The 26464-nt window shown below is 61.1% G+C and overlaps 2 protein-coding genes across 2 annotated transcripts; both read left to right on the top strand.

Moving 5' to 3' along the window:
- Positions 1–1562: 1562 nt before the first annotated feature.
- BSG (basigin (Ok blood group)) lies at positions 1563–13456 on the top strand. The gene is made up of 9 exons (XM_053999764.1): positions 1563–1659; positions 5557–5904; positions 7361–7517; positions 8725–8813; positions 9261–9388; positions 9974–10247; positions 12107–12131; positions 12423–12492; positions 12643–13456. The coding sequence occupies exons 1-8, from the start codon at positions 1578–1580 to the stop codon at positions 12478–12480; spliced, it is 1161 nt and encodes a 386-aa protein (XP_053855739.1). The 5' UTR covers positions 1563–1577; the 3' UTR covers positions 12481–12492; positions 12643–13456.
- Positions 13457–15710: 2254 nt separating this feature from the next.
- Positions 15711–25936, top strand: HCN2 (hyperpolarization activated cyclic nucleotide gated potassium and sodium channel 2). The gene is made up of 8 exons (XM_053999698.1): positions 15711–16174; positions 21475–21898; positions 22569–22730; positions 23360–23578; positions 23746–23892; positions 24174–24414; positions 24591–24755; positions 24889–25936. The coding sequence occupies exons 1-8, from the start codon at positions 15726–15728 to the stop codon at positions 25839–25841; spliced, it is 2760 nt and encodes a 919-aa protein (XP_053855673.1). The 5' UTR covers positions 15711–15725; the 3' UTR covers positions 25842–25936.
- The last annotated feature ends 528 nt before the right edge of the window (positions 25937–26464 follow it).

Raw genomic sequence — 26464 nt, forward strand, 5'->3', positions numbered from 1 at the left:
GGGGTAATGAGCAAAACTTCCCTCGGCTGGAGTCCTGCAAATGGGATCAGGGCTTGAGTGACACCTGGGACTGCACGCGGCGAGGGCATGTGCTTTATTGCCTTAGGAAATGAGGCTAAAAGGTGAATAGGATTATTGTCGCTTTATTCAGGCCTGGCAAATGGCTTCCAAGGTCACCCGGCCCGGCCGGCACGGAGCAGCAGCCCCGGCTGCTTGTTCACAGCCGGCCTCTCCTTCCTTTCCTGGGGGGCTGCTCTGTGCACCCCAAATCTGCATGGCCGTGCCCGTGTGCCCTCTGCCTTTGCTGGCTCTTTGTGGCCAGTTCCCTCCCCAGTGCTGGATGCTGGAGGCCACCCAGATCAAGACCAGCTCCTCAGCCTGCGGGTGCCATGGGCACCATACTCCGCCGAATTTCTGCACCGAAGGAGCCGTATTTGCAAATCCCCCCAGAGCAGGGGGAGCCCGGCCAGTGGATGAGGGTGGGCGGGACATGGGGAAGAAATGTCCTGGGAGGAGCTGGCAGAGCCCCGCGGAGAGCGTGGTGGGGACTGGCGCCCATGGCCCCATTGTTTTGGCTGTTCCTGCCCCCCTGCCCGGTACCCCCGGCTGCTCCACGGCTGACTCAGTCAGGAGTTCACTGCTGGGATGGAGAAGAGCTGGAGACAAAGCTGCTGTCCCGCAGACGCCTCTTAGCCCCAGCTGCCTTGCGGGTCATTGCCTGCCCAGCCCCGCGGGGGTTACCAGGCAGCTCCAGCTGGCCCCACGGACTGCAGCGTCCGGCTGAGAGCCCGGGGCAGCCCTGAGCACGGGCAGCGGCGCCGTGCCGAGGGCCGGAGGGGGCTGTGCAGCTCGGCCGCTGTGCCCTGGCAGCGGCCCCGCGGTGTCCGTAGGAGCCATTGTCTGCGCCGGACTCCCCGCGCTGCGGAAGCGCTGCCCGGTTCCCTTCCCGCACATCCCGCTGTGCGGGGGACCCGCGGGCGGCCCAGCCTCACCCCGTGCGGCCCCGGGAACCTCCGCGTGCCTCCGTGCCCCGGCTGCCGGCCCTGCCCGGGGACCCGCCTGCCCGAGCACCCGCTGGCTCCCCCCGTGACTCTGCCCGCGGTGCGCCCCGAGCAGCCACATGGCCGGCGGGGCGTGTGCGTCCCGGTGCTCCGCCCGGTGCGTGCGTGCCCCGGCTCGGCAGGGACGGACACGTGCAGAGCTGCTCGCCTCCCCCCATCCCTCCGCGGTCTCGGACCCGCCCGGGGCAGCGGCGGCAACCGGGGCCACCCCCGGGACCCTCAGCCCCGCCCCCAGCGCGCCTTCCCATTGGCTGCCCCGGCCGGTGGGCGTGGCCGGGCGGGACCGGCCCGAACCGGCTCTGCCCGCGGGGCCGGGAGAGAGGAGAAGGCGCTCGGCGCGATCTTCTTCTCTGATTGGCCGCGCCGGGCCGAATGGGCGGGGTCTGAGGGGCGCAGCGCCGTGCGATTGGCTGACCGGAGGGGCGAGGGGGCGGTGCCCGACCCGGCCCCGCCCCTCCCCGGTGCCCCCGGTCGCGGTTATAGCGCGCGCGCGGCGCGGCGGGGGCGCGTGCGGAGATGGCGGCGGGCGCGGCGGGAACGCGCGCGGTCCTGGCGCTGCTCGTCTTGTGCTCGATGGCCGCCGGCGCCGCGGGGACAAGTACGGACCGGGCCGGGGTGGCTCCGGGCTGGGGGGCTCCATTCGGGCGGCCCGGGGTGGCGGGAGGTTGGCGGGGGCCCATTGGGGGGCTCCGGGGGGGCGGGGGGGTTGGACGGAGGGGTGTCCTGCGGGGGCTCCGAGGGGCTTTGGCGGGATCCCCGCCCCGCGGGTGGGCTCCGGGCCGGGTCCGGGAGCGGCAGGCGTGGGGGGAGGAGCGGCGGCGCGGGCGCCTGCGGCGGGGCACGTCCGCGGCGGGCGGGGCCGGGGGAACGGAGGCGCCCTGGGGTTATCGGGGAATAGCCGGGCCGGGCTGCGCTCGGCACAGCCGTCGGGCAGTCCCGGAGCTCGGGCGGAGGATGCCCCGGCGCACCGCGTGCCCGCTGATCTCTTTAACCGGGGGGGGGGGGCGACGGGCTCCGCCGGTGCTTTCAGCCGCGCTGGGTCGTTTTCTCCTTAGGAAAACCGAGGAGTTTAATCCCCGCAGCCGCTTCTCCGGTTTCCGCGGCTGAGGAGCAGCAACGGGTCCCCGGGCTTTAAACCCTAAAGATGTTCGGGATAATCCCCGGGGCGGAGCGGGTCCGGTGCGGGGCGGCGGCTCCGCAGCCCCCGGTGGGCACGGAAAGCTCTTCCCGCAGGGCTGAGCGGGCTCTGCCCTGTGCTGGGGCTCCACCTTTCACCTTCGCAGGTTTGGGAGGAAGGAGCTCGCGGCAAACCCGGCCGCGTTCTCCCCGCAGCCTCCGGACCAGCCCTCGCACACGAGGTGCGAATGGTTTGGTCGCCAGCGGCAAGCAGCCGGTCCGGGCTGCTCGGCGTTTTGAATACTTAAACAATTTGTAGCCTATTTGCTACAAATCCAGCCTATTTGCACTTAATTCAGCATAGCACAAGCGAACCCTAAGAGTGGGAGGCTCCTGGCAAACAGAAGTGTGTGCTCCGATAGTTTCTTTCCACAGAACTGCATTTCAATTCTGCAGGGCAGAGCCGCCTTCTAAACCCCACCCTTATCACCTGGAGCTGCCCAGGTTGGCCACATCCCGCTCCCCCCGTGGCCCTGAGGGTTTCCTGCCGGCACCCTCGTGCCTGGGGGCTGGCACCGGTGGGATGTGGGAAAGGCAGTTCCTGTCCTGGGTTTGAAAAGCCCTGGAAGGGAGAGCTGGCCCAGCAGTTGTGTAATGCCCACGTCCTGCCTGGCCATGCCTGGGCTTGGTGTGGAGCCGTGCTGGTGCCTCGAGGGAGCACAGTGGGGGCTGGAAAGTGGGGTTTGGCCTCTCAGCAGTGTTTAGGTTTGGCTTTATGGGGCAGACTGGGTAGCAGCTCACCCCACGGAGCATGGGTCAATGTGTGCCTGGACTCTGCGCCCTCGGGGGGAGGGATCCTGACTTTGACCTGGCTGTGCAAAGCTTAAGGGCAGATTTTATAGCTATTTTAAATGGTAAAAAGTGTTAGATCCTCAATTATCCTCTTCCCAAACCGAGAAACAAAGGTCAGGCCAGGCAGGAACATGGACCCAGTGGGGCTCTGGCCGGGCTCAGCCACCCCGAGCACGTCCCACTGCTGTTGACACCCCGAGGACTCCTCCCTCTGCGGGGGGAGAGGTTGTTTTTAGTTTGAAGGTGACTCTGGAGAATGTTATCTGGTCTCTCTGCCTTCCCTGCTGTCCCGCTGGCTCGGATACCACGCTGTGCCCGGGGAGGCATCCGGGCTCAGCTCTGTGAGGAGCGCCTGGGCTTTGGGAGCTGAGCTCCTCCTGCAGCCTGTCACCCTCTGGAAAATGTGCATGACCCACCCCAGTGGGTTGGTGCTGGCCATGCTCCCATGCCTTGGGCTGGACAGAGCCCAGAGAGCCCACGGCTGGGATTTCCTGCTCTCAGCTTTCTGGTGGGGACAGGGAGGGCATTAATCCCGTGGGAGTGCAAGTGGTACTCGCTGCTGCTGCTTGCTGGAGCCTTTTAACCTGTTTGAACTGCACGAGGTACCCTCTAACTCGGAGCAAATAACCTTGCACAGCTTATTTTGTCAGCGCACGGTAATCACCTTGTAGCTGTAAAACCCTTGATCTTTACCAGCTCCCGCTTTAATTCGGGCTGCACTTGGAGCAGACGGGCTCCTACAAGTGCTGTGGGCAGTTCCAGGGCTTGGCAGGGTTGGGAGTGTTTGATCACGGGCCTGTGGTGTGGGAAAAAACCCTTCTGGCATGCAGGTCAGTGGTTCTGGGAGTGGAACCCAGCTGGTAGCCCCATCCCATAATATCTCTGGGTACCCCTGAACCTCCTGCTCGGTTAAAATTAGTGTCTGCTTTCTCCTAAGAGTGCTTTGTCACCCCCCCATGGGGGGTCCTTTCTCCTTTCAGCCATGCTTATTGTTCAAGACTTCCAAAGGAGTCTTTAGTAGGAAAAGCTAGTTTTTCCTTTGAAAAATGTGGAATTAATTTCTTCAGGAGTCAAGCTTAGCTTACAGACTAACTTGTGTCTTTCTTGAGTTTTGAGCAAGCTTGGGTTTGTGACACTGATTTGTTCCTACTCTAACAAAAAGCAGCCTTGGGATTTTTCATTAAAACATCTTCAGGCTTTCAAAACCCCCCAAAAACTTCTCCTAAGCCCACTTCCTCTGTGCCTGTACATCATGGTGCATCCATGGAAGGTTGTTTATAATCACAAAGTGCTTTCAACTGAGCAAATTAATTCCTGGAAGGTTCTTGGGGTGCGAGCTGCCTGTTAGTACAGGAAGGATGTGTCTCAAGCTCAGCTCCTTCTGCAATCTGGCTGGGGGTGAGTCACGTAGTGACCTCGACTTGTGCCTGATGGTTTTTCCCGAAGTGGAGCTGCTGAGCCTCCCTTCCTGCCTGCCCTGGGAAGGGCTCCTGGGGCTGTGGCCACTGCTCTGTGCCTGCCCTGGAGCCCGAGGGCGTTTGGCAGCTCCACTGCAGGGACCGACCTTTGGACTGGCTGATTCCAGCACTGAGCCCTCCGGCCTCTGGCTGCAAGGGCAGAGTGAAAAATACCCAAATTCCAGCCTGCAGCTGCTGCCTGTGCCTCTGGTGTGTTGGTTACCAGTTCAGCTCCGCAGGCTGGTCTTGCCTGAGATGAAAACTCAGATTTCACTGTTTGTATGACAACAAATGTACAAGTTTCCTCAGCCGGCTCGTGACATCTTGCGGTCTGTGAGACTTTCCTCCTCCCCCAAAAAAGTTCTTCCCTTGGGGTTGTGCTCAGGGGTTCCTGCTGGGCACCTTGGGGGGCTCAGGGATGGAACAAGGGTGTGGGCAGGCCAGGGGCTGGTACGTGTGGCTGTGCCATGGCACAGCGAGGGGGGGCCCTGGGCCCCAGCCAGCTCCGAATTACGGTCAGGCAGCCCGGGGCTGTGCAGTGAGGGGGAACAAACACGTTCCTTCTGGGGCCACAGGGGCTCAGTGAAGCCCTTTTCCCCTTGCAGTTGTCTTAAATCAAACTGGCTGTGAGGGGGCTCGGTCAGGGTCCCGCTGCCTCGCTGTCCCCGGCCTTCCACGGTGATGTGACCTGTGCAGCCCCTTGCCAGAGCACAGGCTGGAGAATGTGGAGGCTGCAGAAGCCCTTGAAACACAAATGTAGTGTTATCATCGTGCCTGGGGACCTTGGGCTGTCCCTCGGAGCAGGTGGGCGATGCCAGGGGCGTCCAGTTTGGATAGTGGCACACACAGAGTGCTGGTTTTGCAGCGGAGCCACAGGAGATGCAAAATGCAAGCGAGCAGCCCTGTCTGAGGCAGGCAGAGTTCAGAGTGTGGAGGGGAGGGAGGGAAGAGCGCGCTGATGTGGAGACAGCCTGCAGCCTCTTCTCAGTCACCGAGGGTTATTTTTGCTCGTGGAAGGTGAATTCTTGCTTTGCACTAACACTTTGCACTAATACCTCTTCAACTCATAGCTGGCTTTATAAAGTCACCGCTGTCTCAAAAGAGACTGACTCAGGACAGCGTGGAGTTGTACTGCGAGGCGATTGGCAATCCCATCCCTGAGATCCAGTGGTGGTTTGAGGGCAACGACCCCAATGAGACCTATGCTCAGCTCTGGGATGGCGCACGGCAGGACCGTGTCAAAATCAACGCCACCTACAACCTGCACTCTACCAGCACCATCTCCATCGCCAACCTCACGGGCGACGACTCGGGCATGTATGAGTGCCGGGCTAGCAACGACCCCGACCGCAACCACTTGTCGAAGAGCCCCAAAGTCAAGTGGATCCGTTCCCAGGCGAACGTTTTTGTCATCGAACGTGAGTGGCCGCACCGAGGCCTTGGCACTTGCTCGGACACTGGTGTCTTGAGTCTCCTGCCATGCTCACCCCTGCACCTGTGTCCTGTGGCTCCCGAAAGCTCCCCCCACCCTCCCACCCCGGCTGTAGAACTGAGAGACTCCCACCCTCTGTCGATCTCCCCACCACCTGTGACTTGACCCCGGAATGGCCCTGCTCAAAAAGGGTTGTGGCTTCCCAATCAATTCGCCCTCCGGCAATCCCGCGCCTTTTCCGGAGCCAAAGAACCTGGAACCTGCCGCTTATTCCCGAGCGCCTCCGAGCCCTGGTGCTGGCTGCAGAATTGAGCCTTGATTCTGTGGTCGACTCTGCCCTAACCACCACTGACCAGCAGCCCTTCCCTGCGGCTCGTACAGCTCCCGCTCCTTCCAGCAGCCCCGCTTTGAGCTCGCTTCCGTGCTGGTGAAGCCAGACTGTTGGGAAAACAAATCTTGCTTTGAGGTCTGAGGTGCAACCATTTTTGAAACGGCCGTGTCTGTGTGACACTTGAGTGTTGGTGTTGTTGCTTGTCCTGTGGACGTGGCCGGGGTTCCCTCTCGCAGAGCGGGCGGAGCGCCCAGGCTGCTGCCAGAGATAGAAACCTGGGAGGGGGATTAAAGTCCTGCTGAGGTCTCCCCACGAATGCTGGAGTTAGGAGAGCAGAAATGTGCTATGGAGTACAGAACTCCAGCAGAACCCTTCTTCCAGTGGAATTTGGATAGGAGGAAATGCAAAATGCCTGTCGGTCCTGGCAAGAACTGGGATGGAGATGGGGTGGGAGGGTAGGGACCGTAGTGGCACTGGGGCTGTGCAGTGGTGCTGCGGACAGCCTCCTACAAGTAGAAATGCCTGAGTCATCTTAGGTTGCATAATTTACTGCTGCCTGGCACATGGAGGCCCAGGACCTCGCGGAGTCATGGCTCTGTGTTCTCCCTGGAGTTGTTTTAACTAAACCCACGTGATCGTGTCTGCTGCCCCCCACCACAGAGGGTCCTGGCCGCCCTCTGTGCTACCTGGAGGCGTGTGAAGCTGCTCAGGTGCTGGGAGGTGTTGACACACGAGCCCTGTGGCGGCTCACAGCAGCGCAGAGCCGTGCTCTGCCCTTCAGAGTGACCTTTTCCATTGCTTATTGAGCACTGGGGCTGCTGCACCCGTGCTAGGGACAGCGGAGATTCGAGCGATGCAGGGCACGGCAGCGGATCCTGCTCGTGGGGGGAGCAGCTGCAGGGCCAGCGTGGCCGTCCCAGGTCCACTCAGGCCTGGTCACCTGGCGTTGGGGACTCTGGTGCTGGCCAGGTCTGGTAGGGAGCTGTGTGAAGGTAAGTGGAAGCTGGGAATAGAGACAAGGAGCTGTGGGGTTTGCGTTGCAGGTTCTTGGGCACCACGTCAGCTCTGCCGTACCCTGGGTTAACTTAAATCCAATTCTCCATGAATGCAGGTCCAGAAATTGCAACTGGTCTCGCTGAGGCTTCTGGCAAGCTGACCCTGAGCTGTAACATATCTGGACCACACCCCACCGTCACGGGCCACAAGTGGATTCACAAAGAGAAGGTCCTGCAGGAGGACAGCAGCCCGGCTGCTTTTACCAGCTACACGTGAGTGTCAGGGCAAGGTCAGAACCTGAGCACGGGCAGGTTTTCTTCCCAAAAAGCAGCTGGTGTTTGCTGTCAGCTGGAACCAGGGCTGAGGTCTTGCAGTTCTGCTGGTGGGGTGGGGCTTTGGCACTGTGGAGTTTAACAGAGTTTTGGTAAGGCCCAACACTCTCCTTTATGGGGAGGAAGGCAGCGAAAAAGGAGGAGAAAGGGGCAGTTTTGTGCCACAAATATCCTCTTAGAGAGAGATTTCCTGGTTTTAAGCAGGTGTTCAGCTGGACTCTGGTTATTCAGTGTCCCAGAGCTTTGAAGGAGCCCTGCTCTGGGCAGGCCACCAGCTGTGTGTGGAGCAAGAGGCTCCAGTGCATGTTGTCTCTCCTTGGGGCTTTGTGTCCCTTCCCAGAGTCCCAGAAGGAGCTGGAGAGCTGTGGTCCGTGCCGGCTGCGGGAATACCGGCCTTATTGTGGCAGTGCAGTGAGCTTTCCTTTCTGATTACGGTCAGGCCTGGCTGGCAGTGACCCAGCAGCTGTGGAGGCATCATGTCCCTTTGTATGGCAGTGCCGACGTGCCTGTCTCCCCATAGCAACAGGGAGCTGAACAAGGATTAAAGTATTTATAACCCAGCCTCCCTCGCGTGACCTCAATTCCTCAGCTGAGTGGTTTTTGGAAGTGGGAAGCGCCGTGCAGGGCAGGACTAACAAACAGCCCCTTGTCCCAGTGCAGCCATGGGACCAACTGTGGGCCCCTTCCCTCGAGTGGGTATTACTGAGCAGCAGAATGGGATGTTTGTTGCAGGGCTGCATAATCCACTAAATCTCGTTGCAGCAGCTTTACAGGAAGGAGAATTGTGAGAGTTTTTCTCTATGAGGGGGATCAATCCAGAGCAGCCCAGCCTGGGTGATCTTTGCCACTGCCTTGCCCTGTGATTCACTGAGCTGGAACAGCGATCACTGATTTGACAGAGCACCTGTCTGCTCACAGATGTGGTGCACGTGAAACCCTCTTCTGCCACCCTCAGTGTGTGAGGAGAGAGTGGAGGCTCTTGGGTTGCTGTAGGTACAAAGTGCAGCATAAATATTCTGCTGGAATGGGGGAAATTTGCTATGGAGGAGGCTGCTGATGCTTGTGGGTGTGTGATTCCCTGAGTCTGGAGGTCGGAATCTCTGGATAAGTTGTGCTGGATGCTTAACCTGAATCCTGTTTTTGGTAGAATCGAGGGGAAGATGGAGGAGCACTCCGGCGTCTACGAGTGCGTCTTCGAAGCAAACCCACAGATAAAAGGACAAGTGAATATTTCTGGTAATTTCATCTCTTTGCTCCTGGGGTCTGAGGAGGGGCATGGGGAAGCTGTGACCTCCTGAACACTTTGCTGGGGTGTCTTTTCAGCTGGTTGAAAAGCTGCTCCCAGCCTTCATCTGGCTGCTCTGTGAGAGGCAGCGCCGTTATCAGGCCATTGCAGTGTCTGCAGGGTCAGCCCTGAGATCTGGCATTAAACCAGCCTTCTGTGGGCATGTTCCCACAGGAATAATGGATAGAGGGATAATACCTGCTGGAGAAATCTGCTTGAGCCTTTCCTGAAGCAGCTTGATGCACTTCTCTCACTAGCTTGGCATTTTTAAAGAGAGGAACAACCCGACTGAGGTTTTGGGGTAGCTGATTCTGGTGAGGTGGGCTGCAGGAAGCACAAATCTGTGTGATTTCTATAGTGAGATGTCCAAATTTTTTTTTTTTTTTCCTCTTGCCTAGTTCCCCCCCAGGTGACAGCATACAAGAAGTCTGAGCATGGGAATGAGGGGGACACGGGTGTGCTGACCTGCAAGAATCCCTCTTTCCCTGCTGTCACCACTTGGTCCTGGCACAAAAGTGGTCAGGGGGTAAGTGCTGTGGTTTGCTCCTTCTCCACTCCTGCCCAGTCCTTGTGCCAGCAGAATTGTTCCAAAGCTCAGTGCTCCCCTGCAGGGGGGTTTCTGTGGTGGTCAGTCAGCACTGCCCTGATGTAGGAATGTGCCCTCTGTTGACAGAGTGACTAAATTATTCTTGGTCTGCTTAAAAAGGCAAAAAGCCCAGAAATTTCTCTCCCAATTTGGTACAAAGACACCTCATAGAACCTGTTGGACTTCACCTCAGACCTGGGGCTGTCCAGTTGGGCAGAGGCCAAGAGGTCCCACCTAGGTAATTCACTAGAAAAGGAAGAGAACAAAGGAAATAATTGCTTTTGAGGTGTGTTTTAGCAGGAGCAAGAACCTCTTGCCCCTAGCTCAGTTTTTCTCTGTAAGACCTTTGTTATTTTGCCTTTTATTAAACCTTTTCCTGTTTCCAACACTACCTCAAAATCCATCCTGCTAATTTTAAGCCACTCGGGGTAGCTAAGTGTGATAAATTCTCTATAAAAACCCATAAAACCTAGCTCAAAGAGAAAGCCACCACCCTGAGCTCCCTCTTCCTCCTCCTCCCTGCAGCGCCTGGACAACGCCTCTGGGCGATACATCATCAAATCCAGCGGCAACAAGACGGAGCTGCGCATCCTGAAGCTGGATATCGAGCAGGACACGGGTGACTATTTCTGCAACGGCACCAACTCCTTGGGCACCGGCGACGCCACGGTGAACCTGCGCGTCCGCAGCCGCCTGGCAGCGCTCTGGCCCTTCCTGGGCATCGTGGCAGAGGTCCTCGTTCTTGTCACCATCATCTTCATCTATGAGAAGAGGAGGAAGCCAGATGAAGTTCCTGACGGTAAGAGGCAGCCGGGTTTGGATCTGTGCAGGAAGATCAAGGGGTTTGCAGCTTGTAGGGGGTGCTGAGGTCCCTCTCTCAGAGGAGGGGGTGGTTTGAGGGTACTCGGGGCACTTGAGGGACCAGTCTGTACCATGCCACTTCAGCCATGAAGCTGCCTGTAATTGCACTGTTTATGGCAGTCCTGCAGTGAGATCTGGAGCAGGAGAGGATTCTGTGCAGGTCAGCCTGACCCTTTGTCTCACCAGTTCCTCTGCTTCCCTTGAGTGTTTGCGGGGCTGGATTTGCTTTGGCAGCTCCCACCCTGGACAAGGTGGTTTGTGAAGAAGTACTAGAGCTTTTGTGGTGCTGCAGAACTGGGAGGGACTGTGTCAGTGGCTCTGAAAGACCAGGCTTGTGTTCAGTTCAGGATGTTTTGGGTCATCAGATCCACACATCCTGGATCTCAAAGACCCGTACTATCTTTAATCTGTTCTGGAAGCACCAGCTCCTCCCTTTCCTTATCGGTGAGGATCTGCATTGTGTCAGCTCACAGCCTCCTTTATCTGATGCCGTTAACAATGCGTTAACAATGCTGTGTGAATGCTCTGTATCCTTCCTGCCCGGGATCCTGCAGCGCCCCTGGCCCCCTGCGAGGAGCAGGCTCTGGAGAGGTGCAGCAGAGGGGCTAAAGGTCAGATCCCTCCCCTGATTGCAGGGCTTGGAATTCCACTGGAGGCAGTTTTCACAAGCAGGTGTTTTGCCCTCTGACACCCCTGGCTGGAAGGCAAACACTGTCTTAAAGATGTTGTAGCTGCATCTCCCAGCAAAACCACTGTGTGATCTGGTTTGGTGGCATCAGTCCAGGTCTGTGGGGTGCTGACCTGTCAGAGCTGTAGCAGATGCTTTGATAGACAGGTGAATGTGCTGAAATGTCCTGATGCTCCTTGGCAAGAGCAGCTCAAGCTCCCAGGTGCTCATGGATGAGGATATACAGCATCACACCCCTTTGGTAAACACACATGGCTTTACACTTCCCTGGTGTAAAGTGGTTCTTTCTGCCCCAAAGTCTCTGTAGCATTGCCCCTCCTGAAGGGTGACAGTGAGGCCTGTCTGAACCAGTTCCCCCCAGTACTTTCTGTGAACTGGGCCCTCCTGTCACCTGGGGTGGGGTGGGGGCAGTCTGGCCTCTCTTTGGGGTGATATCCTTGCTGGTGTTACCTATCCACTCTTCCTTTCTCTGCTGCTGGGTGCCACCTCACGTGGTAAGTAGAAGGTAGTTCCAGCCGTGTGCCTGCCTCCTCTCACCAGCTGTGAGCAGATCCTGGTGCCCAGGGCAGCCCCAGAGCCCCGAGCAGGGGGCTCAAGGGGAGCCAGGGCTGGAGAGGAGGTGATGGGGAGCAAAGGACACAACTGGGAGCCTCCTGTTGGGAGGTGGCAGATCTCAGGGGGCTGGTGAAAGGCTGCAGGGCTTGGCACATGTTGGCAGAGGTGTTTCCTTAGCTGTGCTGCTCAGAACGTGGCGTGCAGTGTTTGTTTTGGTATCACAACGTGTGGGGAGGGAGAAGGGCTTCCTGCTGCTGCTGCTTAAAGCCTCATTCCTGAAACATCCTGTTTGGCTTCCCCTTTACCTGCTGTGAGTGTGCTGGGATCTGGGAGCCATCCCAAGTCCTGGTGCCGTGGGGGTGAGCACAGGGGATGGATCAGGGCAGCAGATCTCACCAGAGGAGCTCTACCCTCCCCAGTTTTAAGTGGTGGAGGAATGGCTGCCTGGAATGCAGTTTCCACTGCTTTAATGGGAGGCAGAGGTCACTTTGTGTGTCGTATTCCCTGACTATTTATATTTTGTTTTCTCTTTCTGTGCTGTCCTGAATGTGAAGATGATGATGGAGGCTCTGCACCGCTGTGAGTACCTTGCCTGTCCCTATTTAGCCAGATTTGTACTGGTAGATCTCATCCAGCCAGGAAATCTGTTCCAAAGATAAAAGCTGGCTGGTGTGGGATAATACACAGTGGGGGGAGATGTCCCCCCCACGGTTCATTTGATGTCCCCACGTGTAAACCACACATAGCTGAGGTGGCACTGGTGTCTGACCCTGCTCTGGGATCTGATTTGGACCTTACATTAATGGGTGAGGGGTGGTGGTGGGGGCACTTTCTGCTCTCCCTTTCCTCACGCCCCTTCTCCCTTCCCAGGAAGAGCAATGCCACAAACCACAAGGACAAGAACGTCCGCCAGAGAAACGCCAACTAAGAGCAGGGCCAGGTGAGTGCCTGGAGCAGGAGCTGCAGCATCTGAGCCTGCTGAGGAGGAGCCAGAGGCCCCTGTGGCCCAGCTCTACCTGCCCCTGCCAGCCCAGTGCAGCTGTACTGGTGCAGCAGTTTATCTAACTGGCTTTTCTTTCTCTCCTGCCAGGTGATGTGTAGATGAAGAACTCGTCTGGACAATTTTATTTTCTTTTAATTTTTTGGTAAAATAGCACCATGGAATACTCTAGTGCGTCCTTGCGATTCAGTTACTTCACTTTCTAAGGAAACTTAAGTTGTAGAATATAAAATACAGTTCTGTTTTTTTTTTTTTTTTTTTTTTTTTTTAAGAGTCGTGGGAGGGTTTTTTCTACCTGTAAATGTAAATCCTTTGTTCCTGGTAGTCTAGGTCTCTGACTGTCTCTGTCCTAGGTTATTTCATGTTGGTACAGAGTGGGGAGGGGGGGTGGGAATGCAGCTGTGTCCCACCTGCTTGTGGGGGTGAGGGAGGAGCTGCTTTGGTGGCTGTTGGGAGATGACCTGATCTGACCAGAGGGTTCAGGAAGGGGTTCTGTGTCTTCCCCAGTGCGTCACCAGGAGCAAGGCTGCACTTTTCCCTGGCCAGGGCTCGTTCCTGGCACGTCCCTGTTGGGCAGACTCCCAGTCAACTCCTGCCGAGCTGCTCTTGGTTACTCTGCAGCCAGGAGCTGGATGCTGGATAAATGATTGCTGTAACTTATTCCATGGGTTGTTCGTGTCTCTGCAGTGGGGAGGGGCAGGGTGAGCCGGGGCTGGGGGTGGTTTTAAGGTTTAACAGCTTTGTGCTTGTGCTTGAGCCATCGCAGTGTGTGTGTGTGTGACATGGGGGCCTGTGAGCAGACAGGTGCTCGGGGAGTCTTAACACCTTTTACTGCTGCTTAGCATTGAACTGTTCCATCTGTTAACACTTCACAAATAAAGATGATTCCTCTCTCTTTTTTCCACCTCTGGACTCTGGTCTCGTCCCTCTGGCTGCAGAACACAATGCTGTGTCTGGGTTTGGTGCCAGCTCTGGCTGCCCTCTAATTGCTGAGGAGATTCAGCTCGATGGGTGTAAAAGCCTTCATGGAGGGAGGGAGGGGTGTTCCCTGCTCTGCAGAGCCTGGAGGAGCCTGGGGCACACTTGCCTGTATGGGACAGTCTCCCCTTGCCCTGCTCCACAATTCCTCAGGGCTCGTGGCTGTGGGGCCAAGGATCAGCCCCAGCCTCGAGGAGCCCTCCCAGGCCCTGCTGTTTGTGTGTTTCACACTTCTGTAAGCAGATTTTCTAGATTTGTTTGGTTTTTTCCTGCCTTTTATGGTTGGTAAGAGCAAAGATATGAGACCTTTGTGCACAAAGCAGGGCCCTGGGGCCAGGAAAGGATCTGGTGGGGAGTCCCTTCTCTGCTGGCAGCTCCGAGCTCCGGGGGCTTCTGCCAGCATTCCTGCCCTGGAGTGAGGCAGCAGAGTCCATGGGCTGAAGAGAAGCTACCCTGTGCTCCCAGCTGGCCTAAGGTGCTTTGTTCTGGGCACGACTGAACCATGGCCTTGCTCTGTAGCCAGATGCTTGTCCCTGCCTGGGATGTGACAAAGGGAGAGCACAGCTGTGGTGGCCACCCTGTGCCCAGAGAGGTGGTGGCAGTGCTGGCAGCCTGGTGCTGTGGTGGCTGGCTCCCTCCTGCCAGTGCCTCTGCCTTGCTGTGCCATCGGAGCGAGGGCAGCGTGGCTCTGTGCCGTGTAAATGGGTTGTGCAAGGCTTTCACAGCCCCAGCCTTGCGCCATCCTGGTGAAAAATCAATGCATGGTTTAATTTCCTTTATGAGAATTTTGGGTCCTGTCTGAGCCCGCTCTCGGCCCCAGCACAAAGCACCACTTGTGCCTTTTGTTTGGCTGGGCAGGGACAGGGGGACAACAGCTCCAGGAGCTGGGCAGGGGATGGAGCTGGCACCGTGGCACCCTGGGCTGTGGTGCAGTTGTCCTGGGGAGCTGTGGCACAGCCCTGCCATGGCCCAGGGGCAGGGATGGCACAAACAGGCCCTGGTGTGGTGCCCCATTGTGTTCCAGAGCGAGAGCAGGTGCTCTGAGCTCCACAGTGACCCTGCTCAGCCCCTGCTTCCCGGTGCCTCGGGGTGAGCCCTGAGCTGCTGCCTCACTTCTTGTCTCCGGCATCTCCAGCCTCGCCTTCAGGTTAGGCTGAATCAGTGTCCCCATGGGCTGGGGGCAGCTGAGGGGTGGCAGTGCTCTGCCCCAGGAACGGTTTGGAGAAATGGGCTGCTCTTGGAGGCAGCCGTGCTGAACTCGGGGCGTGAAGCCGCAGAACGAGGCCGCTGTGGTCCGCAGCGCGACTTTTGGGGTGTCTCCTGCCCTGGGGCTCAGCGCAGGGCCCGCGGCTGTTGGTGCCCGCCCCGGGCACGGCGCTGGCTCCGCCGCGGCCGCGGGACGCACTCCGGCTGCGGTTCTGTCCCGCGGCACCAGGTGGTGCCACGGCCGCGCTGCCCACGCGGCTCCGGGACCCGACGGATCCCGCCCGGAGCCGCGGGCGCCGGCCCCGCGTCCGGCTGCTCGGGGGTGCTCGGGGCGCACCCGGGCTCCTCACCCCGGCCATCCCCGACACCCCGCAGCCCGCGGGAGCCGCAGCCGGACGAGCCCGTTCCCGCGGCAGAGGGCAGGAGGTGCCGGTCCCGATGTTCTTCCAGAGCATCAGCCCCGCCTTGGCGGGTGTCCGCTACCCAACTTCGGGTGCTGGCGCCGTCCTGGGGCCCCGGTCCGGGGTCTCCATCCCCGGGTACACCTCGAGGGATTCCTCCTGCCACCAGCTGTGTTCAGCGCTGCAGCGGTGGGTCCTTGGGGCGGTGGGGGGGCAGAGCTCCCGTACCTGGAGCGGCTTTGGGGTCCGTCCCTGGCCCATGGTAAGCAGTGCTCCCTCCGCGGCGGGGCGGATGGGCTGGCGGCAGCGGAGCCCCGCGGCGAGAGCGGCCGGCCCCGCACCGCACCACACCGAGGACTGCGCTGCCGGAGTCCAGGCCGTCGGGGCGGAAGGTGGATGGTCCGTAGCGGTGGCCGGTCCCGGTAGCCGGTCCCACCGGCGAGGGCTGTGCCGGCGGGGGGAGCTGCGGAGCCGCCCGGCCCCCAGCCCAGCCCCGCCGCCCGCCCCCGGCCCGCCCCGGCCCGCCCCCGCCGCGGCGGCGGGCGCCACTCGGCCGCCGGTGGCCTCGGCGGCGGCAGCGGCGGCAGGATGCGGGCGGGCCGCGGCGCGGCGGGCGGGGAGGCAGCGGCCGAGGAGGAGGCGGCCGATGGGGCCAAGCGCGGCGGGGCGGCGGCGACGGGGCGGGCGCGGGGCCGCGGCGGGAAGGGGTCCCCGAACGGCGAGTGCCGTCGCGGGGAACCGCCGCGCAGCCCCGGCCCGGAGCCGCCCCGAGAGCCCAAGGTCTCCTTCTCCTGCGGCGGCGGCGGCGCATCCCCCGGCGGGGCCAAGGCGGCCGAGGAGGGGGCGAGCGAGGATGCGGCCGAGGAGGTCCGCGGGAGCCAGGCCAGCTTCATGCAGCGGCAGTTCGGGGCGATGCTCCAGCCCGGCGTCAACAAGTTCTCGCTGCGGATGTTCGGCTCGCAGAAGGCGGTGGAGCGGGAGCAGGAGCGCGTCAAGTCGGCGGGGGCCTGGATCATCCACCCCTACAGCGACTTCAGGTGCGGGGGTACCCGCGGGGTTCGGCCGCATCCCGCATCCCGCGGGGCCGGGCCGGGGAGCGGGGCTGCCGGTGCGGCCGGGCCGAGGGCACCTTGAGCCGCCGCCGGGCGCGGGAGGGGACGAGCCGGGCATCCCCCTCCCCAGCGCAGCAGGCGCCGCTGCTCCGGGGATGCCGGAAGCCCTCGCGGTGCCTGAGCAAGGGCATCCCCTCGTCCCCTTGTCCTTCCCGGGGCCTCGGCAGGTTCGGCCCGGCTCGACCCTCCGGAGCCCCACCGGGCCTTGGCTCTGTCCCCGGAGCTCCCTGGGGTTCGGTGCCCCCCTCCCTGGGCAGGGCTGGGGCTGGGCAGGGGGACGTGCTTTGCCGCTGCCTGGCAGAGCGTTGTGAAGGCTCCCCCCTCCCCCAAGGAGGCCTGATTCTGTCCCTGGGGTTCAGCCGGTTTGAGGGGGATTCTTCTGGCTCCTGAGAGGGCTCGAGTCCCCAAGATCCAGCCTGTGTGTCTGCCAGGCAAGCAATGACAAACCCCGGAGGAGAAAGGCTCTGCAGCTCCATCTCCTTCCCATCCCTGAGCCCTGGCGAGCTCCAGAGTGGCAAATGCTTCCTTCCCGAGTCGTGTGAAAGCTACCGGGAGGGATGGCTGCGCTGTCTGGGCAGGCAGCATGGCATCCTGCAGGGATGGGGAGGCTGAGACCCTGCTGGCATTGCTGCTGAGCCAGCACTGGGAGGACCCTGGTCCAGAGACCTCAAAGGGGCTGGAGGAGCCTTTGACCAGGGGCTGGGGGGGCTGGGAGGCTCAGCCCCAAGTCGTTGTGCTGGTGTGCTGGTGAGAGGTTTGGGGTGGCTCGAGGGAGGGTTTGCTGGGTGCCTGAGTGGGGGATCCCCCCCCCGAGGCAGATCTCAGGTTCTGTTCACTGCTGACACTGTTGGGGCCCTGTGGGCTGGGGTTCCTTGAGGCAGGTGGAGCTGGCCATGGGCTCAGGGCAAGGACAGCACCTTCACCTCCTGCTTTCACCCTCGTGTGCTGCTCCTGGGCTGCTCTGGCATCCTCCAGAGGAGCAGCTGGAGGCCTGTGGCCACCCCTCAGGCCCAACTTCCTGCACAGGGGTTTGAGCCCTTCCACCCTGGGAACCTGCCATGGGAACCCAGTGGAGCACCCTCCTCGTCTCCCTGGCTGGGCACTGGGTTCTGCTGCAGATTTAGGGTGAGAAGGGGTCACACTGCCAGGCCACTGCCAGTCCCCTGGCAGAGGGACCTCCACTCTCCCTGCCGTGACAGAGCAGAGGTGGCAGTGCCAGGTGGATCCTGGGGGCTGCTGAACGGGAGGACTTTGCCCTTCCTCACTCCCTGTGCTCCTCCTCACCCTCGGGAGCTGTGGGATGTTGGGGAGGCTGGGAGTGAGGTGACCCCCAGAACCTGCCCTGCCTCCAGAGCCTGCCCTGCTTCTCTGAGCTGGCAGAGCCGTGGCACTGGTGGCAGAGCCCACAGTGCTGCCAAGAGCAGGGATCTCCCTCCAGTGAGCCTGCAGTGGGCTTGAGGCCTCAGAGGATTCCCCAGAGTGCAGCAGCATCACTCCCTGGACTGGTGCTTGCAGCAGGCAGGTGGGTGCTGGAGTGACCTTGGGGAGTCACCCTGGCTGTCCTGCCCTGCACGGGCTTCATCCTCCTGGAACTGCTACTGAGACTTGAAACCCATTGGGGCAGAGTGGCTGCCTGTGTTTTGATGCTGGAAGTGGCGTAGGAGAGTTCCCTGCCCAGCGGGGAGGAGCTGCAGGCAGAGCCATGGCATCCTCCAGCTCCACAACCGTGCACAGGAACAGGATCAGCCCACGCCAGGCTGGGCTGAGGAACCCGCTCTGCCTGTGCCCCTTGGGGACATGAGTGCATCCCTCCCGTGCTGTCCTGCCTTAAAGTAATCAAAAAATTTATCCAGTAATGATAATGGAGCATGACCTGGTCGTGTTTGCCCTGCAAAACCCATTTCCCATTTTAAGAGAAAATCATTCCCCATCTGCATCTGTGAATCATTTCATAATCGGTGTCATTTAGCAATCCTGGCTCCTCATGGCCATGGTGCTGCCATCGTTCACACATAATTCAGGGCAGATTTGCTCCAGGAACCAAAGTTGCTATTTACATAAATATTGAATGATGAGGAAGCAATCAGGGCGGCTGGTAAGATTCTGAGCTACAAATCTGATCAAAGAGACCTTGTAAGTGTGTGCTGGAGCAGGGCCACCTCCTTTTGGGTGCTGGGCAATGATTGTCACCGACTTTGCCACTTCTGGTCTCTGGAGGAACAGCCAAGCCAGCGCCAACTCCTTCATTGATTCTTTTGGGGTTTCTGCACCAGCCCTGGGGCTTTGGGAGCTGCAGGAGCTGCAGCTGGTGGTCTGGAGGTGGTGGCAGTTCCCATCACCCTGTGACCACCAAGGGGCTGCTTAGGGGTTACTCCAGCTTTCCACAAGGCTGGGCTGGGACTGGGGTTGGAGCTGAGCAGGAGGTTCTCACTGATGATGATTTTCTGTTGCAAGAGCTGTTCCTGTGTGTGAATCAGGGGCAAAGATGCATCCAGAGGACATATCCTGGTGTTGCTTGGCTGGAGCCTTCTTCACCCAGGTTTAAATGCTTCCAGGGGCTTTCCCTCTGCCTGGATGGTGCCACCACAGGGGCTCCTGAGCACAGGGATGAGGCTCACCAGCTGCTCTTGCTGGCGGTGTGTGTGACAGCTCTGGTGCTGGTGTTCCCATTCCCTGTGGTGAGGGTTTTGGGAGCTGGGCCCCTCCCTCTGCAGCGTCAGCTGCTGAAAGCCACCTCAAGGGGAGGACAGGCTGTGACCGACTTGGGGGATGGTGAAGGTTTGGGTCCTTGAGCAGTTTGCAAAGCCTTTATACCCCTTCCCCCCAGGGTAAAAGGCTTTTCCAGGGGAGAGGGCACCAGTCATTCATCACAACTGGCTGTACTGGGATCTGTGCGTTGGCCACCACTGCTCATCAGCTCGGGCAAACTTGTGCCATTGGCTCCACAAGCCACTTCTCACAGCAATCTCTTTTTTAGAATATGAGTATTTAGTGCGAGTTTGCAAAGTGCCGATCCTGCCTCAGTCCTGCACCAATCCCACACAGATTGTTCGCTGATCCCGCGCTGCTCCTGCCCGCCAGGCAGCCTGGTTTGCATCAGAGCCAAAGGGCTCAGGCCTCAGGGGCTAAAGGAGCTCTGTCCAACCGGGCGTCTGTCCCACGGCATCAGCACAGACAGGGGAGGTTGGATCATCCCTGGCAATCCCTGGAGCTCTGAGTGCTGCCAATGGAGTTAAGCAGGGACCACCCTGGCATACATGCCCCCCTCTAGGGCTTGGACCCTACTCTCATCTTGCCCAGGCCCTCAGAGCAGCACCCCTGTGCCAGGCCTTGGGCGGGTGATGGAGCAGGAAGGTGGCAGCTGCCTCTCGCAGGGGCTTTGGGCATCTCCTCTCATCATCACTGTCGTACAATTGGGTCAGAAGCGAGGGAGGGGTGTCGAGGATCCTGATTAATTTGTTTTCAGATATTTTTAGTAGCCTGGATTGGATCTTTTTTCTATGCACATGAACCTTCCAAGGAAGAAAGCATTGGCATGGCACGCTGGTCCCCGGGGCGATCGCACAGGGTCGGTTGTGTGCAGTGGGGGATCAGGAGCAGTTTATCTCTGCAGGCCGAATTCTGCCCTGGCTCAGCCAGATTGCAGAGGGATTGGAGCCAGAGGGGAGTTTTGCCCAGCTGGCGTGGTTATTTAATCTTTGTTCTTCGCAGCTTTGCATGGCTAATGCCCCTGTGGGACCCACGCAGCACAGCAGGGTCAGTCTGAGCAGGAGCTGCCAGGGGGTTTAGGGGCAGATCCAGCCCCACAGCAGCTCTGCTGATTTCAGCATCCCTGGGAGGCCGTGCCGTGCGTGGGATCCCACGGGTCCAGCTGGGACTCTTTGGTGCCAGCAGCCAGAGCTCGGCGTAGGGGTGCAGGGGGGGGCACAGCTCCTCTGGCGAGGGTACCCTGGGGACCGCCCTGGTGTGAAGTCATCGTTTTGCAGCAGTGACATCACTCACGGTTGCCATGGCAATGTCTCACATGAGGAAGGTGTCATTGGAGAAAGGTCAGGAGCTGGGATGCTCAGCTCCTTCTGGTCCTGCGCTAGTCTGCGCAGTGGGGGGGGGTGGTGGGGGTGGGGACCTGGCCCATCGCCCCTTCCTGTGTGCGTGGGGGTCTCCTCCTCGTCCCCTCATCCCCTCATCCCCTCACCCCCCAGGGCACAGCGTGGCCGTGGCACCCCCCGCTCGTCATCCCGCAGCTCCCAGGCTGGGCTGAGCAGGATGCGTGGGCGAGGGTCCTGCGTGTCCGTGCACGTGGCACCGAGGAGGATCCCCCCTACTCCTGCCCCCCGGCCAGGCGAGGCAGGGCCGAGGTGGCCTCCGCATCATCCTTCCGTGACAGAGCTGCTGTGACCTTGCAGATGCTCAGAAAGGTCATCGGTGGCCCGGGAGAGGGGGACGAGGAGAAAGGGGAGAAGGATGGGGTGAGGCAGGAGGGGGCGGAGGAGCAGCGCAGCCCAGGCAGGGCCAGGGGCGGAGGCGGCCGCCCACCCCCCCCCAGCCCGCGCGTCTGGCCGGGGCTGCGGGCGCTGCCGCCGCCAGCTGCAGCCGTACGTGCTCCGCTGCACCGGAGCCGCGGCGGCTCCTTCCACCGCCCCCGCGCTGCGGGGCCCACGGGCAGACCCCACCCAGGCACCCCCCAAAACGCGACCCGGCCTGGCCCAGGGAGGCGCCGGGCTGAGGTGGCCCTGGCTGTCCCTGGGGACTGTCCCCTGTCCTTGGGTCCCTGTCTGGGAGTGCAGAAAGAGGGGGCTGCTCCCAGGGCTCTCAGATACCGACTGCACCCGCGACCTTGTTGTCTGGGGGTCCCCAGCCCACGGGATGCCCCCGGGCAGCTCAGCTGGAGGGTGTCCCCCTCTGGTGCTTGGTGCCATCATTCTCCCCTTCCCCAGGACCTGCTGCCACAGTCCAAATCACACCAGCAAAAGCCCTCAGTCCCATCCTCTGCCCCAGTCAGGGGCTCTTCTGGCTGCAAGATCACCCTGGGGGCAGTTTGGAGAGTGGGGAGCAGGATGTGGTTTCTGAGGAGAGGAGGGGATTCCTGTGGCTGAGGTGGCATTAGAGTGACAGTAGCCCAGTGGCACAGGTCCCTTAGGGCAGGGCATGGTGGATGGGTCCTCTTGGCATGGAGGGGACTCTGGGGCGCTGGTGACATCCTCCAACATCTTCTCGCTCCCCAGATTTTACTGGGACTTCACGATGCTGCTCTTCATGGTTGGCAACCTGATCATCATTCCCGTGGGCATCACCTTCTTCAAGGAGGAGACCACGGCCCCCTGGATCGTGTTCAATGTGGTCTCTGACACCTTCTTCCTGATGGACCTGGTGCTGAACTTCCGGACAGGGATTGTCATTGAGGACAACACAGAAATCATCCTGGACCCTGAGAAGATCAAGAAGAAGTACCTCAAGACCTGGTTTGTGGTGGACTTTGTCTCCTCCATCCCTGTGGACTACGTTTTCCTCATTGTGGAGAAGGGCATAGACTCGGAGGTCTATAAGACGGCCCGCGCCCTCCGCATCGTGCGATTCACCAAGATCCTCAGCCTGCTGCGGCTGCTCCGCCTCTCCCGGCTCATCCGCTACATCCACCAGTGGGAGGAGGTGAGGACCTGCTCTGGGAGCCTCTGGCAGCAGCTGGATGGCTGGAGAGAGTGGGAGCTGGAGTGGTTCCCTGACAAACTGGCAGGGTGCAGAGGACCTGTGGGGCTGTGACCCACCCTGGAGGGTTTGGGGCATCCCTGAGCTGTGATATAACACCCACCGTGGGTGCCAGCATGGCTGGCACACCACCCCCTGCTCTGCCAGCAGTAGGACCCTGTCCCCCTGCTCAACTCAGCTCCTCCTGCCTCTCTCCCCTCTGGCTCCCTACCCCACCAGGAGCTCGGGGAGCACTGGGGAGGACAGGGGGGCCCCCAGCCCTGTGGGGCCCCCAGGTTTGAGGGTCCACCCTGCTTTGAGGGGACATGCTTAGCTTTGCTGCGTGGCTCTGGCCCGTGCCCTGGGAGCTGCCCTGCTCCCTCCTCAGTGCCCAGAGTATTTGTGTCTCCCTGATCCTCGTCAAGGCTCGCTGCCATTAGTGCTTCCCGGGCGGCAGCGCGGCGGCACCCGCCGGCTATAAATAGGCAGGTGGAGCACAGCCACCTCGAGGCCGGAGCCAGGCCAGCCAAGGGAGCCTCTTCCAGCTGAGGCCATGCAGGTCGGTGCCCTGAGCAGGGCTGGGCAGTGGGGGACAGTCCCCACGCTCACCTCCTGCCATGCCACCCACCCACAGATCTTCCACATGACCTACGACCTGGCCAGTGCGGTGATGAGGATCATCAACCTCATCGGGATGATGCTGCTGCTCTGCCACTGGGATGGCTGCCTCCAGTTCCTGGTGCCCATGCTGCAGGATTTCCCCCAGAACTGCTGGGTCTCCATCAACGGGATGGTGGTGAGTTCCATCTGCCCCACATCGTGCTCCTGCCTGCTCCCCAGGGCTCCCACCCATCCCCATGTCATCCGTCCTCCATCCTCCAGCCCCAGGAGATGCCATCCCCTGTGGGCCAGGGCTGTGGTGCCCCATGGTGCACGGAGCAGCCAGCCCCGGTGTCGACCTGGTGAGGTCTCGCAGGACCTGGAGCAGAGGATTGATCAGGGTGGGAGGAATATGCTGACACGGAGCTCTTGGCCCCATCCCCTGCCGCCTTCTCCTGCTCATTAGCCACAAAGCTGCTATTAATAAATAATGGCTCCTGTTTCTAATTGCTCCCTCTCAGCCCTGCAGCCTCCTGCAAATGGTCCTTTCCCCCTGACTGTCTCATCCTGTTTCATCAAATTTCCATCTCTGCTCTGTTCTGCCTGGCTTCCTCCTCTTCCTCCCCTGCCTGTCGCAACCGTTTCCTTCCCTGCCTACTTCACCGGGGAAGTTTGGAAAGTTTGAAAAGTTTGCTTTTCAACAACTTCCTATTGCTGGGAGAGAACTGGGACTGTGGCCAGGCGTGAGCCAGGGCGCTGGGCCCTCGAGCAATGCTGTCACACACACACACGTGCATGGCTGAGCTGTTGTCCCTGTCACTGCAGAACGACTCCTGGAGTGAGCTGTACTCCTTCGCCCTCTTCAAGTCCATGAGCCACATGCTCTGCATCGGCTACGGGAAGCAGGCGCCCGAGAGCATGACGGACATCTGGCTGACCATGCTGAGCATGATCGTGGGGGCCACCTGCTACGCCATGTTCATCGGCCACGCCACCGCCCTCATCCAGTCGCTGGACTCCTCCCGGCGCCAGTACCAGGAGAAGGTAGGACTGCGCTGGATGGGTCCCACAGCTTTGTCCCCTCCTGGAGCTGCAGCCACGTGGGGTGAGGGTTCCCAGTCAGGAGCAGGAGCGGGGTGATGCAGTGGGATCAGCCCCATGGAGTGGGGATGTGGGTGGAGGGTCCCAGCTGACACCAGCTCTCCCCACAGTACAAGCAGGTGGAGCAGTACATGTCCTTCCACAAGCTGCCCGCTGACTTCCGCCAGAAGATCCACGACTACTACGAGCATCGCTACCAGGGCAAGATGTTTGATGAGGACAGCATCCTGGGGGAGCTCAACGAGCCCCTGCGTGAGGTGAGGGCTGGAGAGGTGGGAGGAGGATGGGGATCACCCCACCTTGCCAAGGGAAGGGATCCCCTCCTTCTTGCTGTGGGTCCCACCAGCTCCTGCCATGCGCATGCTTGGGGTCAAACACCTCTTGCTGCAGCTTTGCAGCTCTGCCTGGGAGTGTGTCCATGCACAATCTGCATGCCAGGGTGTCCGTGAGACTGTCTGGGGTGGGGAGCATGTCCCTGGGGGAGCATGTCCCTGCGGGAGCATGTCCCAGCTTCCTGGGCTCACCCACTTCCCCACAGGAAATTGTGAACTTCAACTGCCGCAAGCTGGTGGCCTCGATGCCGCTGTTTGCCAACGCCGACCCCAACTTCGTCACGGCCATGCTCACCAAGCTGAAGTTTGAGGTGTTCCAGCCGGGCGACTACATCATCCGAGAGGGCACCATCGGCAAGAAGATGTACTTCATCCAGCACGGGGTGGTCAGCATCCTCACCAAGGGCAACAAGGAGATGAAACTCTCCGACGGCTCCTACTTTGGGGGTGAGCACTGGCAGGACTGAGCCTGGGTCCCCTCGCGGGGTCTGTGAGAGTCACTGGGACACCTCTGCTGTCCCAGGGCACCCACTGCATGGTGGTTCTCACACCCTGCTCCTGGCCTGCCCTGTTTTGTCCTCGATGGCGGAGTTCTGACCTTGGCCCTGTCATTCTTCCCCCAGAGATCTGCTTGCTGACCCGCGGCCGGCGCACGGCCAGTGTCCGTGCAGATACCTACTGCCGCCTCTACTCACTCTCAGTGGACAACTTCAATGAGGTGCTGGAGGAGTACCCCATGATGAGACGGGCCTTTGAGACCGTGGCCATCGACCGTCTCGACCGCATCGGTAGGACACAGAGGGACCTGGGGGGGAGAGGGGCTGTCCTGGCAAAGGGGGCAGCTGTGGTTCCCCGTGGGAACCCAGCAAAGCACCAGTACAGGGTCTCACGGTGCTTCCTCTCCCGGCCTTCCCCCTGCAGGGAAGAAGAACTCGATCCTGCTCCACAAAGTGCAGCACGACCTCAACTCAGGTGTCTTCAACAACCAGGAGAACGAGATCATCCAGGAGATCGTCAAGTACGACCGGGAGATGGTGCAGCAGGCGGAGCTGCAGCAGCACACGGCCATGTACAGCCCCGTCCAGCCCCAGGTCACCTCTGCCATCGCCACCCTCCAGCAAGCCGTCGCCATGAGCTTCTGCCCGCAGATGGCCAGCCCGCTGGTGGGCTCCATGGCGCTGGGCTCGCCCCGCATGATGCGCCGCTTGCAGTACGCCCAGGCCGTGCCCAGCCCCTTCGCCGTGTCCCCCGTCCTGCTGCAGCAGAGCCCCCCGCCGCAGCCGCAGCCCCCCGTGCCCCACGCCAACCCCTCGCCCTCACAGGACCCGGCGCAGCCCACGGCCCTGCCCGCCTCCACCAGCGCCTTCGCCGCGGCCGCGGCCAGCCCGCCATCCCAAAGCCCGCTGGCCAGCCGGACGTTCGCCTACGGAGGCGCCCCCGGGCCGCTGGGCTCCCAGCTGTCCCTCAGCCAGCAGCCAGCGCCCGGCTCGCCCCAGCGCCTGGCCGCCCACAAGAGCACACAGGCGCTGCACACCAGCAGCCTCAGCCAGGATTCGCGGCCCCTCTCGGCCTCGCAGCCCTCGCTGCCCCACGGGCTGGCGGCCGGCAGCACCCAGAGCCCCCCGGCCTCCGCCCGCGAGTCCAGCACCTCCATCGGAGGGGGCCCGGCCGCCGCCTCGCCGGGCCCGGGCCCTCCGGCCGGGCTGCGGGCCCAGGCACCCTCGCGGGGGGCCCCGGCCCACCCGGTGCCCACGGGCTCGGGGCTGACACCGCCGCCCGCCCTGCCGCAGGACTCGGCGGCGGCCCGCAAGGATTCGGCGTCCAGCACGCCCGACACGGACCCGGCCAAGTCCAGGCTGTCTTCCAACTTGTGACCTCCGCGCCGGGCACGGGGACACGCGCGCCGGAGGGGCGGCGGCAGGGAGCCCCACGTCACCTCGTGACCACCCTGCGCCGCCGGGTGAGGGCCACGGCGCCAGCCCCGCTCCCCGGTCCCTCCTGCCACCCGCTGCAGAGCGGGGCAGCTGCCCGAGGGTGGGCCTGGGGCTGCTGTGCCCTCTCCCCACCACGGGGTCACTGGGCCGAGCCCCCGGGTGTGTCGTCTCCGACCAAAGTCTGACCCTGTCGCCCGCTCCCCATGGCGAAGCCCCGCTGCCCCCTGGCCTCCCCGGCTGCCCATAGAAGCCACAGCTGCATTCTCGCCATGACCAACTCTGTTTATGATATCTATGACCTGAACACATCCCTGTGTGTGACCCGCAGGACACCTCCCTGGGGCTGTCGGCGCAGCCCCGGCGCCGCGCGTGTCCCTGCGCCCCTCTCACAGACCCAAGGCGAGGGGTGATGGTCCAGAACTGGAGGTAAGTTGGGAAGGGTCTGAGGGATGGTCGCCCTGAGGCTTGTAAGCACCCACAAACACACTGTCCCCCACTCCGGGGCTGGGGGTGAGCACGGCCCCATGTCCCCGTAGGCAGCGCTAGGACGGAGGCAGGCGCTG

The sequence above is a fragment of the Vidua macroura genome, chromosome 26 (assembly GCF_024509145.1).
Source record: "Vidua macroura isolate BioBank_ID:100142 chromosome 26, ASM2450914v1, whole genome shotgun sequence".
NCBI classification, from domain to species: domain Eukaryota; kingdom Metazoa; phylum Chordata; class Aves; order Passeriformes; family Viduidae; genus Vidua; species Vidua macroura.

Excerpts from the sequence above, each read along its gene's own strand:
- BSG (XM_053999764.1), top strand. The coding sequence starts at position 1,578 with ATGGCGGCGGGCGCGGCGGGAACGCGCGCGGTCCTGGCGCTGCTCGTC. Across the intron at positions 5,905-7,360 it reads GAACGTTTTTGTCATCGAAC|GTCCAGAAATTGCAACTGGT; the intron begins GTGAGTGGCCGC and ends CCATGAATGCAG. Across the intron at positions 10,248-12,106 it reads GCCAGATGAAGTTCCTGACG|ATGATGATGGAGGCTCTGCA; the intron begins GTAAGAGGCAGC and ends CTGAATGTGAAG.
- HCN2 (XM_053999698.1), top strand. The coding sequence starts at position 15,726 with ATGCGGGCGGGCCGCGGCGCGGCGGGCGGGGAGGCAGCGGCCGAGGAG. Across the intron at positions 22,731-23,359 it reads TCTCCATCAACGGGATGGTG|AACGACTCCTGGAGTGAGCT; the intron begins GTGAGTTCCATC and ends CTGTCACTGCAG. Across the intron at positions 23,579-23,745 it reads GGCGCCAGTACCAGGAGAAG|TACAAGCAGGTGGAGCAGTA; the intron begins GTAGGACTGCGC and ends CTCTCCCCACAG.